General features: G+C 37.5%; 1 protein-coding gene across 2 annotated transcripts in view; it reads right to left on the bottom strand.

The window, feature by feature from the left end:
• NELL2 (neural EGFL like 2) overlaps positions 1 to 23,595 on the bottom strand; it is a 381,434-nt gene that overhangs the window by 86,542 nt on the left and 271,297 nt on the right. For both annotated transcript variants that reach the window (XM_072798247.1, XM_072798246.1), the window contains exons 15-16: positions 11,825 to 11,947; positions 8,375 to 8,470 (exon numbers count right to left, since the gene is read on the bottom strand). In XM_072798247.1, coding sequence (XP_072654348.1) covers positions 8,375 to 8,470; positions 11,825 to 11,947 — 219 coding nt within the window. The remainder of the gene's footprint in view (positions 1 to 8,374; positions 8,471 to 11,824; positions 11,948 to 23,595) is intronic.

Below are 23,595 nucleotides of genomic sequence, written 5' to 3'. Positions count from 1 at the left end.
ACAAAGCACAGAAGGTAGAAAGAGAATGCAAAAAGCAAAAATAATCTGAGTGTGAATTAAATGTTGTATCTTTGAGATATTCTGGATTAAAGAAGACTAGGACCCTGATAACTTTCATGTCTTTATCATGTTCACATGTCTTCTCAGGATATGAATTCTGTCCTACTATCATACTTCTAATGAATAAAAGTTCATCAGTTTATCTATGTAAAAAAATTTGGAATTTATGAATAAGAAAATTACAGAACATTTCCAATCAAAGTATGGGGGTGCCCAAAGGAAGAGAAAGATCTGGTCCCCAAAATGTGGATTCTTATTGGCAACCACAGAGGTACAGATTAAAATCTGCTCTGATAAGCCTGGCTTTCTTATTTAAATCACTCTGTCTAATGAGGATATAGTGATAGTATGAGTTCCAAGATATATTGTTAAGTGTAGGAAGAAGCAATGATTGGTAAAAGGGTATAAAGAAAATTTACTTTTCATTATATGCTCTTTGTCCTTTTAAATTTTATACTATGTGCATATACTACTTGTTGAAATTCTTAACGAACTATCAGTTGATTAATTTTAGAATAATAGCAACTAAAAATATAAAAATAACTTTATTTGGTTTGTTTTGAGTAATAAAAAATAAGAAGGGGGAATGAATCTTAGGAATTCAAGGGTATATTATAATATGTTATATTCATAATTGACTCACTGAAAAAAATTATCAATATTTTTAAAGCAAAACTGAAGATCTTTTCCAAATTCCCAAATAATTCCATCAGGCTTTTTTTCTTGGAGAACTGCCCTCTAACAGCTTGAAGTTATTTTTTCCCCTTATATTAACTCCATGATATGTACTCATTTCCAATGTTAATTAGGTAGGCCTTACAATAAAAGAGTCTGAAATATTTCCCCATCAGAATTGTTATCTATTATACATGACTGATACATGGAAAGAGTAAGATTTTTTCCAATTAACCTGAAGGACTTGGAAAAATGACTTTGAGATTTAACACTAAGAACTTTTAACTACTTTTTGAATAGTACAAAGACTTAGATTTCCATAAAACATTAATTTTTAAGATATGCATTGGAATCAAAATAAAGCAATTTTAAGTAAATGTAAAGAACGCAAATTGCTAAATTAGTAAAACTATACTTAAAGTTGGTTTATAAGTGAATCAAGAAAACTAGAATTGTTTCTTAATCCTAACCCTTATTTATAATATCTCAGGGTATCTCCAGCTAATGCAATGGATTCCAAAGCTTCAAACAGTTCTATACATAAAATTTTACTTAAAATGTATAATACAATCACATCAGATATCATTTATTGAGTACTTATCACATTCCAGAATGATGCTGTATGCCTTGCTTACATTATTTAATTTCTAGAATAAACCCATGAGATAGATATTATCATCCATTTCATACATACAAAAATTAAGACATAGAAAAATGAAATAACAGAATAGATCACACAGCTAGTCAACAGTAGAGCTAGGACTCATGCCGATTCATGTGTCTCTGACTTCAGTTTTTAATATTCTAAACCACTATGTTAAGTGCTTCCAGGAAGCTCAGGGTTTGGCATAATATTAATCAATTCAAGGGTTATTTTGAAAAGGTTAAGGATTGCCGACATAAAGAGAAGATAGATATTAAATACCCAAGTTAATTCATACTCAGTACATGGTCAAAAAGCCTTCAGTGAGAGTTCTTTGGTTTCTTCTCCTTTTTTTTAAAAAAAAATTTATAACAAGAAAAATATCACATTGAGATCTAAATCCCTAATTTATCCAAGGTTCATTAAAACACACTCATTCATCAAATATGATTCAATCACTTTTATCATTAGATAGCAGGTTTAAAGACCAGAAGCATCTCAAGAAGTATGACTGGAGAGTCTATCTTAAGCAAGGTAACAGATCCGTCCATGGGTATAGGATCCCACATTATGAAAACCACCAAATGATCAGCTCTGAGTCTTGTCTCTCCCCTTCAGAAATTCAAATCTGGAAAAGTGACTTCAATAGACACCGTGAAGGATCAGAAGCTGAACTTCCTTCATCCTGGGTTTTCTTTATTACAATAAAGTTTATTGAATAGTTTTTTTGCATATAAAATTTGTATTTGTTTAGCTAGAAAAAAATGAATTCAAAATAATACTAAAAACCATCACCTGTATTGATAAAACAAAGGTATCTAAAGTTTTTCTTTCCTTATTAACCATATTATCTCAAAATTCTTCCTAAAATTGTCCTCCCACAAAAAGATACACATTTGGTGATGGAATTTTGCTTTGAATCATCTTGGTAAAAAAAAAAAAAAGTATGCTATACCAGAAATGTTTTGAATTTTCTCTTGCTTTGAAGTTTTTTTCTTCCTATGTGAAATGACATAAAATAATGTAAGCTTCTGAAAAATATTCCTTTAAAAGAAAGCTACATGATCATGAAATTGAATCAATATATTCCTTTAATGGTGAAAAATGTGCTAATTTAACCATATCAGGAAATATAACACAATTTGACATTAATAATAAATGCTAACTGTACATACAACTAACAAAATAACTTTGTTACTATAAATGAATTAACGGATTTTTGATTACCTACACTATAACAGTAATAATGTAGACTTTTAAAAATCAATCAACCTCCAGCAGTTTATAGTTACCTTTGAAGTAAAGCAACATTCATATATGCCTCATGCTTAATTTTATCATTTTGAAACTACAGATATTAAAAAGCTACATAAACACTTAGGAATGCAACCTGAATTTATATTCATTTAACTACTCACTAAAAATAATTAAAATCTCATCTCCATGTTTTGATCTGTGGCAAAGAAACCCATTATTTTACACACAGAAAAAAAAGAAGCCATTTATCACCAAAATGTCTAATCTCCTCTTCTTTGCTATTACAGCCTATCTTTTTTAGCATTGCCATTTGATCCCAACTTTTCCCCAGTTATAAACATTTTAATTTGATTTAAGTCGGCAGTTACTTATAGGGGACTGTCACATCTCTTCGAGTTATGCTGTAAATCATGACTAAAAGATTTACTTTTAGTATACTAAGACAGCTTTGCATATTTAATGAGGTCATCAGACACATGTTTGCTGAGGTTTAGTGATTGTGCAACAAATACAGGATGGCAATGAGAGAGCTGTGAAACCTCTGCATAGAGATTTCTAATACATTTTATTGAGTTATCCAAGAAATAATCACCCTGCTAAATCCAAGTTAAACACCTGATAGAATATTAGGATGTTTAATTAAAAATGAAGTTATGCTGTACATGTGGGTGATTTTACACAGTGGCTAAAAAAGAAGGCCATGAAAAATTAATTTTGCTCAGTAGAAAATACACATAGCAGCCTCTTTGTGAAGTTGGTAAAAGGATTCAACCATTTCAGTAAGATAATTTATAAATAGACTCAATAAATTAGGGAGGGGGGCTGGGGGGACCTCAACAGAGTAACAAGGGTTGGTAAATGTCATGCACATTAAGATTGTCTTTCAAGAAACTAGTAAATCCTATTACTTCCTGCTCAGCAATACCATTGTGAGGGCTCAACAGAGGGCCACTGGGGCCAGGAATTAGTCTCTTTTCTAAGCTATCAGGCACCATCTAGCTCTAGCAGGCCAAAATTTAGATAAAATCTTGACAGTCTTGATGCTTTCTCTACCTTGGGAGAGAAAAGCTGCTGTGGTCTTCACTGATGAAGACAACAGAATTATTTGGCAGTTGAAGGGGTGGGGAAAACAAAAAGAACAGACCTCATGAGAGGTAATTGGATAAATTCCAGATCATACAGCATGGAATAGGAAGGAAGGGAAAAAGGAAGGAAGGAAGGAAGGAAGGAAGGAAGGAAGGAAGGAAGGAAGGAAGGAAGGAAGGAAGAAGGGAGGGAGGGAGGGAGGGAGGGAGGGAGGGAAGGAGGGAGGGAAGGAGGAAGGAAGGAAGGGGGGAAAAGGAAGGAAGGAAGGAAGGAAGGAAGAAGGAAGGAAGGGAGGGAGGAAGGAAGGAAAAGAGAAACACTAGACTTTGAATCAGAGACCTGAGTTCTAAATTGCAGATCAGTATCTATAATGAAACACCTTATATAAGTCACTTCACCCTTCTGTGCCTTGATTATGTCATCTGCCATATGAAAGTTTAGGACCAGATGACCCTGAAGGCCTCTTTAAACCAATGTACAATAAAGTCCAGCAAATATGTATGCAGCCACATCATCTTTTACCTCCTCATTTAATTGGCCACTCATGTATGTCTTTATTTATTCACCAATATGTTTTGAAGATTCATAAATGAACAAGATACATACTTCACCCCCATGAGACTCAACGCCTAGGGCTGTAAATGAGGTGAAGAGACGGAAAGACAAGAGGGTGAAAGCTGGGTAGATAATCAGGAGACAAATCTTGAAGGGCCATACAGGTCATGTCAAGAAATGTGAGGTCAGATATTTGTGCTCAGATACTCTATGGAGAATTGACTGGAGAGAGATATACCCGAGAGCCCCGAACTACTGAAGTACCAGCCAGAAGGCAAAGAAATAGACCCTAGTGAAGAGAATCAAAAGGACTTGATGGAAGATGAAAGGGGATAAGAGGTGGGTGATTCTTTCTTCACTGGCCAATGAAACTTGGTAAATAAAGACTAGAAGTGAAGAACCAGGGTTTGTTAATAGAAGAGGGAGAAGAGGTAAGCCAAGAGTCATTGAAATGATGTGTTCAGTGTGGGGTCTTGAGATTTAAGCCCCAAAGAAACATACTAGAAGATACTGGATATTTGCATCTGGATCACCTTCCACAGGTGGTGGAAGTTCTCCTTATAAATCATGGAATATTCTCTTCCTAGTGGTTTTAACTATTTAGAAATTATAGAACTCCTATGCTATCTTTAAAAGCTCTGAATTCTTTCTGCAGAAAAATGTACACATACATATATATTCAGGGACTTCATGGACCCCCAAAGTCCATCCAGAGACCTGCAGAGGTTCAGAAATTCCAAGTTAAGGATCCCCACCAGAGGTGGAAAGAAGGCAGTGGTTGAAAAGGAAGTAACTCAGTTCTTCCACCTGATTAGATGAGACAATGTTAAAAAATGGTTTGATTGTTTAAATAGTACCAGCAATGCTAGCCAGAAGATATGGCAAAAAACTGGCCTAATAATCACGAACCAGTTTAATTTTCCTGGATATTCAGCTCAACTACATTTTTCAATCCCCTCAAGTCCATGTGATGAGTTCTTACCAATGGTATGTGAGAGGAAGGGACATGTATGTCATTTCTGGTCTGAGGCGGTACCAGTTGGGGTATATTCTCCATGCTTTCTCTGCGGTCCTCTTCTCTGTGGCAATAAAATGTCTGTGCTGGGCATGACTTCTTCATCAAATGGCAACAGCCAGGAGCCTGGCTTAAGCAGGCCTAATCATAATGCCCCTGAACCCTCCCCACCACCACATTTGACATATCAAACTGAGATGCGAGTGAGCAAACACTTTTTGAAATAGTCACTGAGATTTTGTGACTTGATCTAGAACCTGATGTTAGTTACCTTTATTAATGAAGTAAATACCAATAATAACAATACCTCTCATATGTAAGAGCCATAGGTTAATAAAAATAATTTTACACTATCTCCTTTAGTTTTCTTTACAGCAACTATATTACCTATTACAGCAACTATATTACCCTAAAATATCTATAGTATTTTATGTATTTATTCACTTTCCTACTTTAGACCCTCTAACTCAACTGGAATATAATTTCCATGCAGATTAGACCTCAGTTTTGTTCACTGCTAGACCCTGTTTCTAGATCAGTGCTCAGCATATAAAAGATGCTAAATAAATGTTTGTTGAATAAATGGGTGAACAGATTATTTCATGTGGTTCTCCTCTAAATTTATTTTTTAAAAGGCACAACTTCTGTCTATAACTATGTCAACGAAAGTGATGGTGCTAGAAGGGACATTAGGATCTAACCTGGAGTAATAACTCGGACAGATACTTTGAGGCAAATATTATCATTACAACTCCTCAGGAAGGAGACTGGAATGCCTTGCTTCTTAAATAGTGAAATGTGGTATTAGGCCAGGAGATGCTAGAAGACAGAGACAAACTATTACCCATGTCTTAAAGCACCAACTTAACTCAACGGTACTAAGTAAGTTAAATATTTTCATATATTATGGAATAGAAATGAATGAATTTTTAGGGAAAAACATGAGTTTTTTTTTTTTTTAACATGAGTTTTTGAAGAAATGCTATGTACCCTTGTGGTGGGCCTTTTCAGGATGGCCCTGAGTGAAGACATTTTCTCTCCTGGCAGTAGAAAGACTTCAGAAGAAACTTTGAAAAACGCTGATATAGATTAAAACAAAAACAAAAACAGAAACAAAACCTGCCTTTAGAAGTAGAAAGACCTTTGTATTCAGCTGTTAACTCTAGAGCCTTCCAAAAAAAAACTCATCATTCTGAACCCAATATTTTTGTTTACAAATGGAGGTAATACCTATCTTGAAAGAGACTTGTGAAGAGTAAGGTGATATATAGATAGTACAAGGGACTGAGAAGTTATGCAACTTGCCCAAAGGCCATATAAAAAGTAAATGGTAGGACTAGATTTTGAACCCACATGTGTTCTGTCCTCGAAGCTCTTGGCTGCTATATTCAGTTACTTAGAGGAAGTCTGGGATTGCCTTCATATAGACTGAACGTTCAAAGATAATTAGAAAAAGTTAAATATTTATTGGGTTATTTTTAACTCCCTAGTTTTAAATTTTACATTGCTAAGATCAATCTTATTCCATTTCAGACTTTCACACTCTCATATGAAACATTTTTTTCTAGTGGAAGAATGATATGCAGAATTAGGCATGGCCATTATTCATCTCAGATGTTCTGGGACAGCCTTTATTTCAAAATTACACACTATGGAGATGTCCTGAAAAAGCCAGTATTTCTGTATCCAGACTCTATACTAGAAACAGCACCAAATACCATATTCAGGAAACATTCACCACACACATGCAGGAGGACCACAGTGTACCTTGATGTGTTTGGGTGTACTGATGGAGGCCACGGCATAGAAACATTGCAGAACCGCTGCACTAGAAGTGCCTGATTTTGACCTAGTAAATCCTACGATAGTTAATTACTAGAATTCTGTATTTTTAACAAGTTTTAACAAGCCTTCTGGGTGAGTCACATGCATAATGGGTTTGGAACTCCTGATTTAGGAAATGAGTCCCTTAAGAATCTTGCATTTCCAATATGGCCACTATCCATTTTCTATTAGAGACCTTTGTAACCAAATAGTCACTGAAGTTTGAAGAATATCGCTTAGAGGTACTTATAGACAGAAATAATCTAGTGATGCAAGCCCTTCTGTGGGCATCCTTCTGTGCACAGTGACAAGACCTATTCAGGGAAATTTTCACTTCCCAAATGGTCCAAACACTTTCTGTCTCACATTCTTATCTGTCAGCATTTTATTAAACCAGATGACTCTGTAAGTGGAGTGAGGACATGCACCATATCTATTATATAGAGATTTATGGAAAGTAATGTAAGATGGCAATCAGCAATCACTAGAGGCAGCAGCTTTCTCTTTGGGAGAATAATGGAATTTTTGAGGTTATCTACTATTAGAACCCACTAACCCAAAGCAATCAAAACTACTATCAACCTGATTTTAATTTAAGAGCTAATATTCTCATGGTGTGTTTTCAATTGACAAAATATCTTAGCGTGGGTCATAAGATATATGCAGACTGTACAATTATATATATTATGCAATATATAATACATATATATCTATGTTTCTAATATTAGTATCCATCAGAAAGAGCGAGTTCAGAATGAACTTGGATGAGGAAATTAGAAAGTAGAAAACTTCAAATATTTTGTAAATAAATAACAATGAATGAATATTGAATGAGCCGGGCAAAAACATTAAAAATTCTCAAATGTGGATGCAGGACGTAGTATGTCCTAGGAAGTGAGCTGGCCATAAACTTGAACTCTATGCTTTAATATAGTCATCCAGATTCTGGGAAAAATGGGCTCCCAATGAGTAAAATGAAGTATGAAGTCACAAAATCCTGCCCAATCCCACATATCTTTCTTTAAAAGTTCAATATTCTCCTAGTCATTATAGCTGCAAAACCTCCATAGAATGACTCTGGGAAAATGCCCAGTGAGTACGCATCACTGAAAGTTCCCACCTCCTCCCTCCCAGCGCTTCCTTATTAATCGTGCCATGCTTTGAGAGCCACTTGAAACTTGAAACATTATTTTCCTCATGGATTACTTTATACATAGGCGTAAAAATTCATTTCCTAGAAGATGCAATGATATTCTTACCCGTTTCACAGCTGGGCCCGGTGAAGCCTTGCGGGCAGGCACACACATTAGCGGCAATACAAGCTCCTCCATTTCTACAGCCATCTTTGCAAAATGCTAAAAATAATTCAGATACATGACTTTAGCATTTTCAAGGTGTAGTTCAAGGTACTCCAAACCCAACTTTTCCTTTATTCCTTTGAAGATGCGGACATCAAATTATATATGCTATTATAATTTCAAATTCATAGAAGATTTTCCACGAAGGTAAGAAACTTCAACCCATTTTGTAAAACAGTACTCTTTTCAAAATTACAGAAATATTTCACCTGCAGAATAAAACACTACCTTTTCTTTTAACAAAAGACTAACTTCACATAACAGGAAGACATGAGAATTAGAGTTGCATCTCATTGTAATAGTCTGGCTTGACATTAAAAAATGGCAACTATCCTAGAGTTTTCCCGAGGGGCAAACTACCATCTAGAGCCTGAGATAAAGAAATAGGCAATGATCGACTCCTATGAGACTCTGATCATTCTACACTGGCCGATGTGCCAAGTGTTAGAGAAATGTCCCATCTTTCACAAAGCTCTAAATCAGTCCAGTGATGAACTGGCCAATGGTAAGAGTTTGCTGTAGTGGTCTCAGAAGGAGCCTTGGATTCCTCTGCTGAGAACACGTCAGGATCCAGGATCAAGAGCAAAGGCACTGAAAAGCCTGTTGTATTACAATGGGTTTGTGAGTGAGGGAAATTTTCCTATGATTAGGAAAAGGAGCCAAGATCTAGCCATGGCAAGGTGATCTTTTGAGATGTGCTGCATGATTCAAAGCAGGTGAGAAAAACAAGATGGGTAAGACTAAGTACCCTGAGATGCTTCTCTTTCCACTTGAAGCTTGTTCTCAGGGCCATTCCCTCAGCCTGGCAAGGTCTTTAAAGGATGAATTAGATCAGCTTTTTCCAGGCACTGGGGTAAAAGCTTTTTCTCTTGTTTTTGGGCATGTGCTTCCTCTCCTTAGTTAGGGTGAACTTTCTCTGAGTGGTAAAATGTAGACAACTGAGATTCTGGTGCTGAGTTAAAGCAAGGGGCACATAGAAGCCATCTGGCTTTTCTGGCTGTAGGTCCTAATCTATCTTCATCCTAGACAAAAAGCTTACTTAGGGACCAAGGATTTGCAAAGAGTTTGAGAATGTAAACCTCCTAAGTAAGTATTAAAGGGTCCATCTATGAAACCGTGTGTATATCTTCCTTGGAATGATGTGTAAGGACACAGCGCAGGACTCAGTGATTCAGATCCTACATCTACACTACTTATCTCTCAGTGTTTGACCTTCCCAGCAGGATACACACATGAACTGGAGCATCTTTATTCAAGCAACCTATAGTCTGAACTTCGAGCAGAAATTCTGGATCCCATGAAAGTTCTCCTTCCTTCAAAGATTAGAATTACCTGTCTGCATCTGCTCATGGTTGCAAGAGTTCGTTATGATCTAAGCTTTATTCTTCACATTAACAGAAATAAGAGTGAGAAGTTGGGCTCTCAGATGAAATCTTAACCCTTTTCCCCTGCAAATTCTCAGCATATCTGGGGGCTTTGAGGAAGTCCTAGGCGTTCAGTTACCCTATGCAATGGACTTTAAATGTCTGGTCTTTCTCAGGACTTGTCTAGTTTCTCTGACAAAATCTTTTGGGATTTAGACCTTAAAGTGAACAGGCCTGTTCATAATGCTCTAAAGATTCCCATAGACTTCTACAAAGCAGAGTAATCCTCTGGCCCATTGATACCTGCATCCAATGAAATACTGGAGACTAGATCTTAAGACCAATGCTCATTTAAAAAAAAAAAAAAAAAAAAAAAAAAAGGGCAGCCCAGGTGGCTCAGCGGTTTAGCTCCGCCTTCAGCCCAGGGCGTGATCCTGGAGACCGGGGGTCCCACGTCAGGCTCCCTGCATGGAGCCTGCTTCTCCCTCTGCCTGTGTCTCTACCTCTCTCTCTCCTCTCTGTGTTTCTCATGAATAAATAAAATCTTAAAAAAAAAAAAGACCAATGCTCATGGGCCATCCCTAGTTATTTCCTACCTCCAACATTCACAGTGCCATAGCACATTGTTTTTTTTTTTTTTAAAGATTTTATTCATTCATTAGTGAGAGACACACACACACAAAGAGAGAAAGAGAGAGGCAGAGACACAGGCAGAGAGAGAAGCAGGCTCCATGCAGGGAGCCTGACATGGGACTCGATCCCGGGTCTCCAGGATCACACCCTGGGCTGAAGGCGGCACTCAACTGCTGAGCCACCAGGGCTGCCCATAGCACATTGTTTTTAGCAAACTCCACGATAATGGGCACTTGTATTTGAGAAATGGGTAGTTTTTATACAAACAATAAGAAAAATCTATATGACATAATAATGACTATGGACTTTAGCCCATGGGAATTTGTGCAAAATAGAACCTCTATTTCCCTTGTGAAGTAGGAGGCTAGCCCATTTGATGAAGGAAAAGAGGGCATTGGTGAAAGAGTAAATTAGTGGATGGTAGTGCATGATTGCTGGAATATCCACCGATGGAAATGAAAATCTGAGCTCCATAGGCCTTTTAAAAGAATTACCGATTTGTACTGACAAACCAGTAAAAAATGGAAAACCACAACATAGAGGCCCAATATCCCCAGTGAATTAGTACTCAAGAGCTCCAAAGAGAGTAGAGAAGAAAAACTGCCAGACTGATCCCAACAGAGATATTTCAAAGTGGATTTTGGTAGTAGAACAAATGGGTTGACTGCACTGCCAAAAAAAATACAGCTGTCACATTTAGATTGAAAAATTAGTATTGGAACCTGGGAGGAGACTGGCAAATTGAAAGAAAAGGAAGGGTCAGAGAGATTGAAGAACAAGAGTCATGGAAAGAACAGATTGGGCAGACTGGAAGCAGGAGGACTTGGGGTAAGGCGATAAAAAGCTGAGGGATGCCTGGGTGGCTCAGTGGTTGAGCATCTGCCTTTGGCTCAGGCCGCGATCCCGGGGTCCTGGGATTGAGTCCCCCATCGGGCTCCCTGGATGGAGCCTGCTTCTCCCTCCGCCTATGTCTCTGCCTCACTCCGTGTGTCTCTCATGAATAAATAAATAAAGTCTTAAAAAAGAGACAATAAAAAGTTGAAGTTTAAGATTTCACATGTGGAACGGTTCCGTACAATAGTGCTGGAGCGTGATTATGGGTATGGTCTGCTGGACTAGAAGAGAGACGGAAACCACAGTGGTGAAGGTCAAGGACCATCAAATCAATATCGTTGAACAGTTTGGCCACTTAAACACCACCATAACCCGGGAGGGAGACTGTGAGCCACACTGCAAAGCTCTCAGTGGCTGCGGGAAGTACCCAGGAGGGAAATAACGGTGATGAGGAGCGGAGTGGGGTGAAGATGGACTGCATTACCCTAATGGAACAGGCACTAGTGTTTAAATCTTTTACCTTTGCATGTGGTTCCATTCCCCGTATAGCCTGGCTTGCAAACACAGTTGTGTCCTCCAACAGTATTGAAGCATAAGGCATTTTCATCACAGTTGTGCTGATTTGTGATACACTCATCATGTTCTGAAATGAGAAATACCATCTTGTTACTCAAGGCTAGATTTTCAAAGAGACTGCATTTTAAACTGTACCTGCATCTTGGTTCTTTCAAACACAGACCTACACAAAGTATATATTAAAGAAGAGCTCCTCTTTTTGAAGTATTGCATACTTTTCTGGACAGGCATACATAGTTTATACACTCACAAACCTTGAATGCAAAAGGATTTGGACAGAAGACCAAGAGGAAGAAGGGATGGAAGAAGAAGAGAGGCAAGAGTGTGGATAATTCTCAGAAGTGGATCCCAGAGCCACTGTATACAGTTGCTGTGGTTGTTATTCTCATGACATAAATCTGGTCCCTAACCTTTCACCCTGTAGCATGAAAAGGGTGCTAGGGAAGGATGTGAGAGTGTATTGCTTCATGAATCCTGGCCTGCAGGAAAATGGAGTTGAAGCTCTGGGAGTTAGGGTGCAGTTAACACCTGTTAACACCTACACCCCTACTTCCAGACACAAAGAGACCCATGCAAACTACCGGGAGAATATCTGATCTCCGTAGGAAGTTCTCTCCTTCTGCAAAGAATGCATCAGAGTTCTGTTAAAGAAGACAACTTGCCTTTTTGATATGTGCAAAGGCAAACTTTAAAACATACAATCAATATGATGCTTCCTTTCACTGTGTGCAACTTGACACTTCAGAAAGCACTGAATCATCTGATTCTCCTAGCACCCCTGTGAGAGAGGCAGAACCAATATCATTATGACCATATTAAAAATGAGTCAATAGTGGCTCAGAGCACATAAGTCGCCTGCCCAAGTTCACAGGAGTTATTAGGTAACGTTGGAATTCTAGCTCAGTGTTCAGCAAAAATATAAATGCAGGGAATAAAATGCAGGGGAAAATATAAATGCAGCGAATATGAGAAAGAAAACAGATCTGACATCAAAATCCAGATGAGCAGGAAATGAAATGTAAGTGAGGAAATGTATACAAACTAGTTCAGCAAAATCCCTACTGGCACTACTTATCACTTGGTCTCTTACATAAATACTACTTAGACCTAAAATTAAAAATATATTTTAATCCACTTATATTAACTGAGCTATTAATTCACTAGGAAATAAATCATCAAAGCAAAAAAGATATATTTGCTCTTCGTTTTAGAACTCTGTATTCTAGACAATATATATATTATTCCAGACAATATATTATAATAGTAATGTATCTCTAACTTTGAAAAAAGTTGCTTTGGGCATGTTGGAATTAGACTAAAATCACTTCATTCAACTACTAAAATAGAATGCTATTTTTTTTTCAAATAAAGATTAACATCTTATACCCTGTGTTGTATCTAAGCACAAAGTTATAATAGTTTGAACTATAGCTCTGTAATAAAATTCTTAGACGTTATTCCCAATAATCTTTCAGAGGAAAGAGAGCTCTCAATCATTAAGGTTTTAGAATTGCATGAATAGATATCTTATCCTCCAAATCTCTGGCTGAGTTTCCAAATTGTACAAAATTCCACCTTTATCATCTAGTATCCGAAACTTTCAGTTTTTATAAATTCATGCCTATCGATAATAGATTAGAAAGTACCTGGATTACACATGGGTCTCCTGATAGGGGCTACTGTTGGACCACTATAAAATTTCAGAGGGACAGGAATGGGCAGTCTACCTTCCTCTGGGTTGGGCTGCCTGAAGCAAAATAAATCTACACTCTGAAGTTTGCACCTGCTGCCAATTTTCTTCCCAGTGCAATTCAAAGTGCTGCAGTTAATCCATAAATCTCTATATGGACAGCCGTAGGCTCTTTAAAGACAGCTGCTGATTGATTTGATGCTGTTTTCATCTCTGCCTTGGTTGTCTTCTTAATTAGACGGAACTCACTGGGTAGAGGAGGGACCTAACAAGATGCAGTTTAGCACCTAGTATGATAATTCCCGTACACTTTAATTAATTACACAATTCGGTATCTGGTTACTGCTGTTGTCATCTACTCCCAAGGTCACTGAAGTGAGTAAGCGTGCTTCTGAGCAATCCAAGGGTAAAGACAGTTTTCAGGTTTGGAAATACACCCACGCACACTTTTACCCACATCGTTCCCTGTGCCTGAGGTGCCTGCCTCATGGATTCTCCAAGCAGACTCCTACCACTTCTAAAGAACACACTAACAAGGCTTATTTTATGTACAAATACATTTCTTCCCTCCTCCCATTGAAGAGTTAGGGACTGCTGGCTATTTTCCCTAGCAGCACATACAAGGCCCTGTTACCATATTTTATCAGAAATGTCTATTTCTCCTTGATTCTCCATCTTCATGCCCTACTGGGAACTGTTAATTTTTGGACAAGAATTTTGTATTTTTAAAAAATATTTTATTTATTTATTTGACACAGAGAGAGAGTGTGTGTGCACAGCAGAGGGAGCAGCAGAGAGAAAGGGAGAAGCAGGCTCCCTGTGGAGCAGGGAGCCCAACATAGGGCTCAATCCCAGCACCCTGGGATCATGACCTGAGCTGAAGGCAGGTGCTTAACTGACTGAGCCAGACAGGCACGCCAAGAATTTTGTCCTTTTGTTAGTACTTCATTTCACTTCAGCGTTCAAATGATGTTTCTTAAATAAATAATTAAAAGAATAAATGACCAGAGGACTAAAGCTAGGAAATACTTCCTCTACCTTTATAATTTAAGCTAATCCCAATTTGTTCAGTTGTAGACAAGATGCCACATAGGAGGCCACCAAAAACCTAAACTGTGTTTTTTTCCTTTCAACTAATTTACTATGGTGATATTCTATTTGGGATATTTCAAATATTAATTAAGGTAGCAAGACATACTTTGAAAACAGAAAGTATTAATTCCTTTGCATGGTCACTTTAGAATTTTTCACACTACTTAGAGTTGGTTACACTTACTATCATCAGCTAACAGTAAATTGTGACCTTAGAAAAAGTTTTTAAAAATGCATATGTCTCACAGAAGAATTAACTTTAATTTGATAGCCCTTCACAAAACAGAATGTGAATGAGGCAAGGAGCAAATATTCTATAAGGTCATCTCAATAAATAGTTAATTATTGCTGCTCTCTCTCCAGCTTTGGTCAAATGTCAACTTCTTGCCTTTTCCCTGAATCACAGATCCCTAAGGACTCCACCAGTAGCCCACTAGTGAGTCTCTCCTTTTTTTAATACTTCCTCCAACATTTGTAACATATAATAAATTAAATAAGGAGGGAAATATTAAGATAACATTTAAATCAATATTATGTGGCAGTGTTTGAGAAGAGGGCGGCAGGATGCAGCAGTAAATGAATTCCAAGTTTTATTTCACATATATTGAAAAGCAGACATTTCAGATGTGATGTTCATAATATCCAGTTTCAATGCTATTTTCACATCCTCAGTTAAGACTTCCACTGTTCTCATGTACTTGAGAGTCCAGGTAAAAGCTGGGATTGAAACCAAATACAACTTTCTGTAACTGGTCTTCATTAAAAATATTAGCATATGATTATTTTAACCAAAATTGATCACATTTTGTATCGATACATTTTAAATTTAAATAAAATGGAAAAACCAACATTCAGGAAGAAAACACCACCACTCAACAGTACTAAGCAAAAGTAATGTAGTTGTCAATCATCACAGTATATTACATGTAGAATCATTAATCTTACAGGGATAGCTGGCAAAGATTTGTTCTATGTGGCATAATTTGCTAAGCATCTTTATGTACTCTGTAAAACTGATTTCCTACCGGTGACAAGGGTCAATATATTCAAATTTCTCTACAGAAAAAAAAAGTGATAATATATACACTTGGACTTATCTAAATGCAAATGTCACATAGAACAACAATACTTTAGTTTCACTGATCAACTCCTAACCTGAGTAGCTTAATGTCTTAAATCATTTTAAGACTCCATACCTAACAGGTCATCATCGGTCATAGTTACATACAGTTGGATTTAAATTGAGCTTGAAATTTGGTATTCATATTGAGCTGTTTCCAGAATGAATGTACTATCTAGAGACAAAAATGGCCACGTTAAAATTCATACGGCTTTTCTTACTATGTTTTCAACACAGACATACAATACACATAGCACATGTTCTGTTCAAGAATTTCACTATGACACAAAATGCAAATACTACGGAAAATAGGAGCAAAAAGTAATTTAAATATAGCTACATCTTAGTTCAATTACATGCAATTTTCTTCAAGGTCCGCCGCCGTGTACTACAATTTTCTTGGGATTAAAAATATGATTATAAAAATATGTGATTATACATGGTAGCTCCCTCAAAAAGCTTCTAGTTTAGTTGGGTAGATAAGACAAAAACACAAAAGCCTTTAATATGTGGCTTTGTTATGAAAAAGACCAAAGTGAAGAAGAAACTCCTGTTTACAGAGAGCTCCAGAGATCAAAAGGGAAAGAAATCATCTCATTGGGTCAGACAGGAATTCAAGACTGACTTCATGGAGAATGGAGCATTTGATGTGGATGTTTTTATGTGTGTAGGGAAGGTGCAGACTCTAATTGAAACAGTACTTCTTTTGTTTTTGGAATCTCGAGGCTCTTACACATTTGAATGAACCTGAATGATTTGTAAAAACTGTAGCTACAATTCAGTGCTTACTGCATACCACATACTTCGTAATATACACTAATTCATTTAATCTTCATGTTAATTAGGAAACACTATCATTATTTAAAAAAAAATTAAACTGGGCTTGGGGAGGTCAAGTAGCTTGCCTGAGATCACACAGCTGGTAAGGGCAGAGCTGTGAATCACGTCTGACTGCAAGAACTAGCCAGTGACTGGCATGCAGTAGGACTGCCTGACACATTTAATGTGTGTGTTTTCCCTAATCTATTTTTTTAAAGATTTTATTTATTCATGAGAGACAGAGAGAGAGAGAAAGAGAGAGAGAGAGAAAGAGAGAGAGAGAGAGAGAGAGAGAGAGGGCAGAGACACAGGCAGAGGGAGAAGCAGGCTCCATGCACAGAGCCTGATGTGGGACTCAATCCCAGGACTCCAGGATCATGCCCTGAGCCAAAGGCAGGCGCTAAACCACTGAGCCACCCAGGGATCCCCTCTAATCTATTTTTTATATCCCAGTGTTCTCCTTTGCAATTGTCCAGAGGCTTTGGTTTTTAATATTTATACCATTTAACATCTTTTCTTTATATATGGAGTTCTCCATTGCTTCCCAACTAGGAAGTTATCTCTTTTTTGCATTATTTGGTATTCTTAAGACATTAAGAGCATTAGTAAAATTATAGAAGTCCTTAGGGCAAAGGACTGAAGTAACTTTCTATTCATACTAAAATCTGTATTTTCACAAGATTGAGGGAAGTTTTCAAAAGAAAATTAAGATACCTATAAGGTCAAGTACAAACACTTGTGAGACAAAGTGACTAGCTCATAGGACTTAGACTCAAGCATTCATTCCTCCAATGCAAAAATCTCTGGAAGTTCAACATTAATGCAGTTTGGCAAACAGACACCTCCACTATCCAAGAGTTCTCTCCTCTGACACCCGGCCAGGCCCTGGCAACAAGGTCCACTGCTTTTGGATAATACTGCTTCACATCCCCCACCAATCTACTAGATCCTCTGACACTTTTACACTCTAGATTCTGCTCTTCTGGTAAGAGATTATAATACACATTCACTATCCTCAGAGAATCTTTCCTTTCCTCTGATGGATTTTTTCAGTCACAAGAATCATATTGTCTATGCTGCATCTTCTATTCTCCTGTCCAAATTCCAGAAATGTTGGGAAAACAGCAGCTATCAGAACATACAGTTTAAGTGCCATAAAGAAAGCTTCTTTACTTTCCCTGACCCAAGTGTTCCCTGGAATATAAATTTACAATGAGTAAATTCTTTCTTAGAATGTGGCAGGATATGGCTCTAGGCATGGTGACAACCTACCTCAGGTCTTAACTATTATCTGCTTATTAGAGGCCGGGGAACAAGCTCCCTCAGGCTTAAGCCTGAATAAATCGGAGCAAGAAGACCCACAGAAGAGTAAATTAGGAGTTGTTAAATAAAGCCATCAAACTATTTGTTTAGAAGGATGATTTACCTCAAAAACATAGAGCTACTTAGTCATTTTCCTCTTCTATATTTCTGTAGACTAGATTGCTTGCCGTAAGGTATCAATGAGGTTGCAGAAACTCATCCATGAATTTCACTCATATGTGTTCCTACCAAGGTAAGTAGGTAGTTACCTACACCAGCTGGTAAAGAACATCAGAACAAGATAGCCCACCAGTCTGCGACACTAAGGCCTCTTACTGGACTCTAAAAAGAATGGCAACATTGTGAGTCCTCAGATAAAATAAGCCATTTCTACTTATGAAATTAAATAACACTTTGGACTTGCCCACAGTCCCTGACTACATTGACACAATAATCATTCTATGGCAGATCTTTGCAAAGATTGAGCACAGACTGAATTTAAAGAATGTTCTGTATTACAATTCAACAAATGGTAGATGATTTGGGGGTCTATCAGAAAGAACTGGAACTCCTTTTTACCTCATCCTCCTTCCTTCCCCTTGATATTTAGTAGTCTGGTATACAAAGACATTGGGTTTACTGGCACCAGCAATACATTTCTCTGCAATCAGAACATGTATGTCCTAATGACTATTGACTCTTGGGGACATTGTTACATTCATTGAATGGTTTAAAATGTCTCCCATCAACTGTTCTATACTAGGATCATAACTAAATATAAAGGACAATGGAGAAAAAATGAGAAAATGACATACTATTTTAATGATCAATCGCAGGGATGCAGTATGATATGTAGGTTTCCTAGACAGGCTTGATTTTTTAAAAAGTTTTTATTTATTTATTTATTGGAGAGAGAAAGAGAAGAGAGAGCATGCATGAACAGGGGAAGGGGCAGAGGGAGAAAAAGGAGAAGCAGATTCCCCATTGCATGCAATGCCCCACTCCAGGCAGATCCCAGGACACTGACACCATGACCTGAGCCAAAGTCCAACGCTTAACTGACTGAGCCACCCAGGTGCCCTACACAGGCTTGATTTTTGGTGCCATTGTCTCCTAGTTCTCACTGGCTTTGAGAAAATAAGCCAATCTTTCTAAGTTTAAAATGAAGAGATTAAGACCTACATTAGAGAACTGTTGTAAAAAGTACACTTACATGATGGATGTAAAGACCCTGGCAAAGAATAGTCACTTGATAAATATTAGTTGCTTTCTCATCTTATTATCTACTTCAGTGGAAAATTTCTTTTGCCTCTATTAGCTAAATAATGTCCTTTCTTTTCTATTTCAATTCTGTGGAGAAAATGTAGATGTCTCACAGAGCTTTCTCTTTTCATACTCTTTTCTGAAATCAAATGCATTTTGGACATTTCTTTGATTTTAAAACTTACTACTCTCTATGGTTACATCAAGGGGAAAAAATGCCTGCTATCATACTTACCAAAAGCTATTCACTTTGTTTCTTACAATTACCTTAGTCACTTTATATTACAGAGAAAAATCTACCACAATGCCATTTTAACAGAAACCTAATTTTAACAGTATTAAAGGGACTACAAGAAATTATACTTTAACCCTATTCAGTGTCCACATTGGCAGCAAACCCACTAACACTCATTTTTAACACCCAAGTATTTTTAATTCACTAGTCACGTTTGCTGTTCACTGACCACACCAATTCAATACTGACTTCTTGCTATTCTTCATTTTGTTTGGCAACTAGGAATTTGTTCAGACTTCTTTTCCCTGACATGCTTGATTTGTTTTCTTCTAGTCCTTTCACTTGTAAGCTCAGTCACTCTTCCTAATCCTTATTTGATCAAGAATCTTAACAACCAAAGCACACTCAAATTTCCCCTCTATCTTTACAATAGTTTTGCAAGGTAATCCAAACTCCGATTTTACAGCAAAAAAACTTGCTTTGCTTTCTTCTGGCATTTCATGAAATAGTCTTTGTCTAGATACATTGTTGGGCACCCAAATTCTTGTGTTTGTGTACAGATGATTTATACTTTTTCTTTCAAGGCATTTATGGAGCTTCTCTATGTGATTCGAGTGCTCTGGAAGATGCAAGGCTACATGAACACCATGGGGTTCATGACCTAAAGAAACTTTTGAACCATCACAGGATTGGTGACATAAATAGATAACCATGATATATTCTCAAAAGTGTTCAGTGCTTTAAGAGAGAAAACAATAGTAAAAATAATGACATTAGCTAATTATTGAGTGCTTACTAGATGCTAGGAAGCACTGTACTAAGCATTTCATATGCATTATCCCCTTCAGTCTTCACAAAAACCTTTCCTGGGAGGCACTATTATTATTCCTGTTCTGTAAATGGGAATCTAGAGCTTTCTTAGAGAAAATATGTATCTTGCCCAATATCATGTAGCTAGGAAGGACAAGGCTAGGATTTGCCTTCAGTGTTTTAAAAAGCTACAACCTGGGCAGCCCTGGTGGCTCAGCAGTTTAGCGCTGCCTTCAGCCTGGGGTGTGATCCTGGAGACCAGGGATCAAGTCCCACGTCAGGCTCTTTGCGTGGAGCCTGCTTCTCCCTCTGCCTGTGTCTGTCATGAATAAATAAATAAATTCTTAAAAAAATAAAATAAAAAGCTACAACCTATAGATGATCTCATGAGGCTTAATGAGGGAGAGGTGGGAAGGGTCTAGGAAAGTATTATGTAGGCAATAGGCCAAACAAGTGAGTCTTGAAAAATGGGAAGGGTTTTAACAGAAAAAGGGGAAAATGGGGAAGAGCATTCTATACGGTGAGAACACAGGTCCAACAGGTAAAAGCATGGACTATGGCAGGGTCCTGAAGTGGCCAAGCTGGTACAGGTGATGACCGTAAGGGAACAGTGAGGAAATAAGTGTCTATAGGAATACATGATTTTATCTGGCAGGCAATAAAAAGCCACTTCCAGCTGTACAATAAAAGGTGGCATGATAAACAGGGGTTGATTTTTAGGGAATTAACAACACATAGAGGAGGAGAGACCAACCCTCCTTAACAAAGTGGGTGTCCTAATGGAAGCCAGCATCATTCTCTCTCTTTTAAGTTCCTCTTTCTTCCTTTGATTCTTCTCCTTTTGAGTCAGAACTAGGTTATTACTGGGAGTTGAGACAGGAGTCTGTACAACATTGAGAGGTGAAGCAAAAGGGTAAAGAGGAGGAGGAGAACGGAGGAAAAGCAAATAGAATCTGAGTGCTTATCACCTGGCAAGCACTGTGCTGAGCAATGTATATATATATATATATATATATGCAGCATAGGGAAGTACCACAGGACACAGAATAGTTGGGAAGCGAGCGCCAAATCATAAGGTTCAAATCCCTTTAAGGCAGGAGTCTTGTCTTAGTCATTTTCTTATGCTTTTGTGGACCACAATCATGTTGAGGAGAGGGACAGAATAATGGACAAAATCATGGTGGAGGAGGAGTAAACTGAAACATAGAACTGATGGATGAATCACAGTAAATCAATTTTTGAACCAAGAGGAAGAAAGACTTTGAAAATAATGCATGTTTCAAATCTGGGTGACTGGGAGTGAGACAGTAGGGAGATAAACAGAGGAGTGGGTCTCTTACTTTTGGGAACTTTGTTATTCTTGTTCATGTTTCAGTCTGGTCTGGTTTGCTTTGCTTTGCTTTTTAATGGCAAAGAAAGAATTAAGAAGTCAAACTACAGAAGCAAAGTCATATTAGGAAATTCAATTTACTCTATTGATGGTGACAATAAACTTAATAAATACTCCCCACTCCAAATCTGCCAGATAACTACCTAGACAGCATACCTTAGATCTAATTCATCAATTTATCCCTGACATCCACACGACGGGCACAAATTGGTCTCCAATGGATATTTGTTAAAGAGTGAATCAGTAACTATAAAGTGTATCTCAAACATGTGAAAACAAACATTAGAGATTTGCTAATGCACAGCATTCCAGATAGTCTACAGTGACAGTTTGTACATCTGCTTTCCCTTCCTTCCCCTCAGCAGCTATGCTGCTCTCTCTTCAAATGCCTGCCCCATCCTCAGTCCCTCACTCGTGGCACATCACTCTATCAATAACTTCACAGAAGACTATCAGGTCATCAGGAAAGAACACTCTCAGATTTCCCACCCACAGATGAATCTGTAGCTAAATCCACCCTTAAGGTTTTCTTCTTCTCAAACCAGGAAGCTGGGACCACTTCTCTTCCCTTCCTCCCACCACATCACCCACCACATCTGGGGACCAATTCATCTGGGTTCTGCTTCCTTGGCTGTTCTCATTTCCATACTCCTCACTTGTCTCTCCATCCCACTGCTCTTCAGTTGCTCAAATTTGGACACAAAATATTTCCTTTATCCTTGAAATATTGCAATAGATTCTTGATAACAATACTGCCTCCAGTTTTGTTCATCTCCAAACCATTACCACAATGACATTTCAAATAAAATCTGATCTTCTCTATCTCTCTCTTCTCCATTCTCTCTTCTGCTCTCTTAAGTTTTTTTTAGAGACATGCCATGGTCCTTCCTAGCCCTGAAGGCACTGCTTACTCACCAAGACTTTCATTATGATACATTGTTCTCACCAAAGTGCACCACTTAAAACTCCCCCATTGCATTATTTTAAAATGTCACTTATTGAAACTCTATTAAAGGCCAAGGATCAGACCAGCCATTTACTGTATATTCCTCATGTGTCCTTGCTTTTTGCCAGGAAAGTTCTTCATTTTCTTTGTCTAACTCACCTCCCATGTGAACCAAACAATACCTCCTTCTTTAGAAAACTTTCCTTAAAATTGAGATGAGCGCTTGGGTTCAATTCCATTATAACACTTGAAAGCTGAATATATAGTATTTAAGAGTTTGGACTTTGGAGTCAGGTTGCCTGTGATCAATCCTAACTCTGCATTTTACTGTCACATCTTGGGCAAATCATTTATCTCTCTAAATCACAGGTTCCTCCTCTGTTAAATGGACCTAATAATAGTATACAAGTAAAATCTCCAGCAGGATCTGGGACAGTACTCAGTAAAGTAATCAAACAAATGTTTTTGTACTGAAAGTATGACTATTCATTTCAAATTGGATAAACAAAGATGAGAAAGAGCATCCTATCAGATTAAATTTTTCTTCCAAGTGAATTTTAAAAATAAACAGTGAACTTCTAGAGCTGTCTGGTTTTTGGAGCTCAGAACTGGATATAAGGGATTGTTACCCTATTTGTTCCTCATGGAGTTGCAAGAATTAACTGATGTAATGCATGGAAAGCACTTAGAATAATAGTTCATGTTAGTATTAGACTAGGCCTTATCACACTGTCAAGGATTATTCATTCTCTCACCCACTCCCTGTTAGCCAATATACTCCTTGAGATAGAGAATTTTTATCACAGATCTTTGAATCCTCAGTTCTTGCCATACACCTGACACATTTTAGGCACTTGCTGAATGTTAAAGAATGAGTAATAGGCTTCAATCTATTTTTAAAATCAATGTTTTCAGTTTCTCAGAATATTTCACATCCGATATTATATTCACCCAAAATCCATGTAACGTGTCTGGGATTTATCATTTAAAACAGTACCTATGCAATGCTTAAGAGACCATGACACTTAACTTCACCGAAGGAAAAGGT

This window comes from Canis lupus, chromosome 25, assembly GCF_048164855.1.
Source record: "Canis lupus baileyi chromosome 25, mCanLup2.hap1, whole genome shotgun sequence".
In the NCBI taxonomy this organism is placed as follows: Eukaryota; Metazoa; Chordata; class Mammalia; order Carnivora; family Canidae; genus Canis; species Canis lupus.
The sequence above is the reverse complement of the archived record's forward strand: the minus strand, read 5'-3'. Positions and strand labels throughout refer to the sequence as shown.